The sequence below is a fragment of the Sinocyclocheilus grahami genome, unplaced genomic scaffold, assembly GCF_001515645.1.
Source record: "Sinocyclocheilus grahami isolate Dianchi unplaced genomic scaffold, SAMN03320097.WGS_v1.1 scaffold270.1, whole genome shotgun sequence".
Classification (NCBI taxonomy): Eukaryota; Metazoa; Chordata; class Actinopteri; order Cypriniformes; family Cyprinidae; genus Sinocyclocheilus; species Sinocyclocheilus grahami.
In genome coordinates this window covers 1,298,101-1,304,100 of record NW_015505449.1, presented here as the reverse complement: position 1 = coordinate 1,304,100, position 6,000 = coordinate 1,298,101, and the positions used below count along the sequence as shown (strand labels likewise).

At 33.2% G+C, this 6,000-nt stretch overlaps 1 protein-coding gene across 1 annotated transcript in view; it reads right to left on the bottom strand.

Annotated features, from left to right (window-relative positions):
- The window catches only part of LOC107599728 (suppression of tumorigenicity 18 protein-like), a 34,667-nt gene that overhangs the window by 5,273 nt on the left and 23,394 nt on the right, over positions 1-6,000 (bottom strand). Inside the window, exons 9-14 of the mRNA XM_016291410.1 lie at positions 5,522-5,767; positions 3,991-4,103; positions 3,766-3,828; positions 3,558-3,626; positions 2,894-2,956; positions 2,407-2,487 (exon numbers count right to left, since the gene is read on the bottom strand). Of these exons, the coding sequence (XP_016146896.1) occupies positions 2,407-2,487; positions 2,894-2,956; positions 3,558-3,626; positions 3,766-3,828; positions 3,991-4,103; positions 5,522-5,767 (635 nt within the window). The remainder of the gene's footprint in view (positions 1-2,406; positions 2,488-2,893; positions 2,957-3,557; positions 3,627-3,765; positions 3,829-3,990; positions 4,104-5,521; positions 5,768-6,000) is intronic.

Here is a 6,000-nt window from a genome sequence, read left to right as displayed (position 1 = left end):
AAAAAATCACTAAAACCTTTTATGACTTTTATTAGATTTAAATGTTATATTTGCAGTTTTTATCTAATGTTATAATGTAATATATATATTCAACTAAAATTCAATAAAAACTGAAAATATAAAAATAAAATCTAATTAAAATAATAATAAAAACCCTATAATATACTAGTTGGGGGGATCAAGGTCATAATCTGCATCACAAATGTTGTTTGGTATTGATTTCTGGGTCACCATGCCAAAACCCACACAGATGTAACCCTACCCCTCGACGTGCTTAAATTAAACCCCTTGCACAGCCTTCTTTTGTTGTCCTAAACTCAACAGAGTAACAGCGATTGTCAAAGATAATCTCTTATTTGAGACTGAACTAGTTTCAGAGCTTACAATGTAAACACAAATGAGCCCATATACATTCACTCGATAATTTGATGGCTAAAACTTCCAACGACCCACACCGTCGCCGCCGCGTGTTTGTCATTTCGCATGTCCATAAACACCCCCACCCCCAATTTGCAGAGTTGGAAGACTTTTCAAATACCATTAAGAAGATTAATCCTGTGAAATGCTGATTAAAAATGTATTCAAAGCAGAAAACAGGGCTGGAATAATTCTCTCGGCACATGCGGAAAGTCAGAAACGCACTCCAGTAAATAATTACGGGCAGGGAGGTTAACATGCCGCCGATGGAAAACATAAGCCCTACCAAGTTGAAGACCAGAGTGGCGAGGAGTTGGCCAATTTATTTTGCTGCTCACTTTCCCCCTAGGTCAGTAATGGAATGACATAAATTGCACATAATTGTTGCACGTCCTCCACAGGGGGGAAAAAGCACATGATTTGGAGGTGGCTGACCCTTTCCCTGATAGCCCATATTGGAAGAGGTGAGAGGTTATCTGGGATAGTACAAATAGCTTGTCTGTGGGCCTGTATGGGAAAGGTTGTTATGGCAGTTTTGGCTCTAAAACAAGACAACATTATGACTCCAACACTGGCCGTCGAGTCCGGCTCCGGGAATGGTGTTCCTGACCGAGGGACAACAGAGATGGACCATATGGCCGACAATTTACAATAATCTAGCGATATTACAGATGTACTTTCAGTTTCTCCACCCGTCCATTTCTCTTCCTCTCTGTTCCTCCTTTAATGTGCGCGGACCTGCTACCGTCTAATTCCTAAGCTCTCGTCTTTGCATTAGTAATTAAAAATGAAATACTAGCCCAGATGCAAAAGTAGGAAAGCCCTGTCACTCTGGGTTAGACTTCGGATTTAAGGCTGGAATCAATTCAATTCAATTTTTTTTTCCTCCATAGTATTATGTTTTTAAAGAGCAAACTGCTGCATTAATTGTAATTAAATGAGATCTTACGGGAAAACGAGGAAAGAGTTTTGAGCTCTCTGAATTAAACAGATGATATTTTTGAATGGCATTTCTAGGAAATGCAGTTCTACAAACATGATCCTTCTATTTTTATTAAAAATGGATTTATATAAATTATTTTGCATCTAGCTTTCTGGCATACAATATTCCCTAAACAACACATGTCTTATTTACATGTTTTCCTGTGAAAATAATTGTTTTAAAGGCCAGTTGTACAGTTTGTTTTGATTACAAAATCTAAAAATGATATGCATCCTGATGAAGATATTTTCACTTTTGTTTTTTTTCTTCAACAAATGATCAGTGCAGGTGCACAACCTTCCAAAAATATTTTCCCATTAATTTTATATGAGAAAAATTGTGGGATACAATGAATTGAATGTTTTTAATTTAAAATAATATAAAATATTATAACAGTTTTAGATATATTAACAGATCACCATTTAATAGTAAAGATACTGACAATTGATACATTTAAACCTAGCTCCATTTCATGCTAGTTTAATTAAAAATTAATTTTATAATAGTTTTCAAACTTATCTAATAGTTCTCACTGCAAAAATGGGACTTTATTTTCCTATTAATTTTATGAGAAAAATTTCTAATTTAAAAAAAAAATATTAACAAATACGGTTTTTAATTAAAAATATTTTTCAGGTAATAATTGAAAATTTTTCAATATATTAACAGATCGCTATTTTATAGTAAAGATAAAGACATTTGATATGTTTAAAGTAAACCTAGCTACATTTCTTGCTAGGTTAAGTTAATTTCAATTTTGTTTAATTTTATAATAGTTTTCAAAGTTATTTCACACACACAAAAAAAGTGACTTGTAATGCTTTAGAAAAAAATCCAAGTGTACCCTATTCATGGAAAGGGCATACTAGATTTCTATTAACTCTATTATTTAATGAAATAAAAAAGAGATTGTGTGTGAAATGTTGATACATTTAAGTGTAAAGTAAAACCTTTTTGTTCAATCTAAATAAAAACATTTGGCTGTCATTGTTTTGGTGGTGTCTTACTTCATCTCTGGCTCTTCTTTGTCCTCTTTGCTTGGCGTGAGCTTCAAGCTTCCTTTCCTGGCACGAGGGCACCCTGACAGACTGGGAAGGAACATGACATATGTGACGAACCTTTCAGAAGTTCAAGCGTGCAGACGTGTGTGTGGGAAAGATACGCTGCGTTTACTGCGTGATGTTTCAAGCTTCGACACCTGTCGTGTTATCACTGAACAGGGGTCATTACCTCAACAGCCGTGAAATGCCACAAAGTATTTACTCTTTGCCGATTACCCGGTTTTAAATGCAAATTATTTAACCCACTGAGTGCCTTTGTGTGGCCTGATGTCTAAAGTCTATTATAGTATAATGTTAAAAATGAGACATTGTGTTATAATGAAAAGCATGGCCATTTATGTCATGCAGAAACATCAAAAAATATCACTACATTTTCATCTTTCATTGAAGTCTAAGATTATTTAGTAGAGATTTCCTATTTAATGAGGCTTACCTCCTATGAGATGCATAGTTTCCTGTCACATGACCTGAGCCGTCACAGCCAGGAGTTGGGCACCTTTAAAATAGATTGAAATTTATGTCAATGATACAAATTACTATGATAAATATTAGATGAATAAGTCGTGTGTGTGTGTGTGTATATCATGATAAGTTTATACAATATAATAATAATAACAATAACAATAAATATTTACATTATTCGTTACTTAATATTAAACATATTCAATATATATTATATTCACCATATTCATATTAGATTAATATTATACATATTTATTATATTAATTATATGTATGTACATAAATATTCATAATAAATTCATATAATAACAATAACAACACCAACAATAATAAATATTTATAATTATAATACAATTATAATAATAGTTGCTAGTTATAGTAATTCATAAAATATATATTTTCATAATAATAATTTATATAATAATAATGACAACTCCAACAATAATGATAAATATTATATATAAAATTACTATATAAAATGTGTATACAGTTATAATTAGTTATTAGTTAGAATAATTAATAAAAAAAATATTTTTTTACATTTACTTACATTATTTCTAGACATTAATTCTCTGTAACTTTAAAATCATTTATTATTTTTATTTAATTGAAACTTTAATTCAAGCTAATTCTTACTTGAGCTCTTGAGAACTAGCAGCCATTAGTGATTTCAGGGTCTTATCGGCCAATGGGCAACCGGATACACTACAAAAATGAAAAAATAAAATAAAATAAAAATACCGGAGACATAATGTATATTATTTTGAATATTAATGTATATTATTAAGATTGTTTTGCTGCTTGAAAAATAAAGAGGGTGAAAAATATGGGCGGGGCTTTTTACCTTCTATGTGACGCATAATTTCCTGTCACATGACCACTACCATCACAACCTGGCGTTGGACAACTGCAAAGAGAAAAAGACCAGATGAATGCACACAGCCTATGATTTCTTGATCTACTATACATGCTCTAATTAGTAACAGGGTCTTTTGCATGCTAATGCGTGACCCAGAAACCCCGAAACAGAATGAAGATATAAAAACAGCAGTCCATATAATGATATTACCTCATCAGCTCTTTCTTGTTGTCTCTTATGAACATCTTGTTTTTTGCACTTGCCATGTTTGCATCACCGTTGTATGCTTTATCCTCGAGGGACGCCTTATCCAACTGATCCATCTACAAGACACGGGACAAAATGCCAAAACATTGTGCAATTTTCCAAGAAAAGTCGCGATGGTCACTTCAAAACGGCATTCTGTAAGCACACACGCACACTAATAGTCTGTGAGAGGTTTGATGCTGCTTAAGTATACTTAGTAAAACATATATCCATTTAAACTCCAGTATAATCCCTCGTAGTATTTATGATGAGTGTAAAACCTTTGGATTTACTTACTTTTTTTCTAAGGTAAGTATCTTTGAGCACCAGATGTCAGATGGAGAATCAGACAAACATACAACTGTCTGGGTTTGTTCTTTGACGCCAAAGAGGATGAAAAATTGTCGGCTTTTCAGGAACATTCTTCTGCAATTTCTTTTTCATTTTGCTTTCATGTCATAGCAGCGCATCACAAGAGACAGTGTGCCTAAAGTCGTGGCTGACTAACCGAGATCATTTAGATGAATAAATAGAAAGTTACGGGTTTTAAGTTAAATATGTTCTTAATGTAGCATACAACAAAGTCAAAGAGCATTTAGACACTGAATGTGGTTTCCTCAGGACCTTATTAGGTTACACTTTATTTCGATAGTCCACTTTAGACATTCTACTAACTATAAGTAACTTTGTAACTACATGTCAACTACATGTCAATTAATTCTCATTAATTTGCAACTACATGTCTACTAACTCTCAGAGTAGACTGTTAGGGTAGGTTTAGGGTTAGTAGAATAAGTTGACAAAGAAAGTATTAGAAGATATTAAGCAGACAGTCTACTAATACTCTACTAACTGCTAGTTGACATGTAGTTGCAAAGTTACTTACTGTTAATAGAATGTCTAAAGTGGACTATCGAAATAAAGTGTTACCCATTATTATAATTAGATGTTATTCATTTTCCACCCAATTCTATTAGCTTCATACAGTACCGCTCAAGATTTAAAGAAACAAATAAATGCATACTTTAATTCAGCAAGGATGCATTAAACTGATCAAAAGTAACAGTAAAGTCATTTATAATGTAATAAGAGCTCTATTTAAAAAAAATATTATCTATTATCCTAAAAAGAAATGCATGACAGTTTCTACAAAAACATTAAGCAACTTTTTTCAACTGTTTTCAACATCGATAATAATAAGAAATGTTTCTTGAGCAGCAAATCAGCATATTAGAATGATTTCTGAAGGATCATGTGACACTGAAGCCTGGCGTAATGATGCTGAAAATTCAGCTTTGCATCACAAGAATAAATTACATTTTAAAATATATTCAAATAGAAAACAGTTATTTTAAATTGTAATACTATTTTGTAATATTACTGTGCTTTTGATCAAATAAATGCAGCCTTAGTGAGCATTAAAGACATCTTTCAAAAACATAAACAAATCTATATGATGCATTAAGGAAAAAAAAGAAAAGTGCCTCTATCTCACCTCTTTGTCTTGTTGCACAGGTGTTTTGCTGTAGTTCAGCGGCGTGTCCCAGGCGTCCTGTTCGTAGAGGACGCGGTAGATTGCCGGGGAGATCTGGAGACCCGCTGCTTTGGCTAGAGAAGGTTCAGGTGGGGTGAAAAGGGCATCTCCTAATGCCGGCATCACAGGAGAGTCCCTCGCCTTTTCTCTCTTTTTCTTCATACTTAAATCCAGCGTTCCATTCTCGTCTACCTCTATCAGTGAATCCTGAATGAAAAAGGAACATAAAAAGCCTTGTTGATAACCAACCTTTGATAACCAGAGCAGTTTTCCAATAGAAAAAAATCTATGAAGGCCAAAAAATCTACACTTCTATCATAGTTAGGGTTAGAGACTTGAACAAACCCCTAACTGTGAATCTTACAATTATGTGTATAACTCGTCCAACCTTATGTGTTACTGTCATAAACGATACCTCAAAATGTGTGGATTGTTAGTGT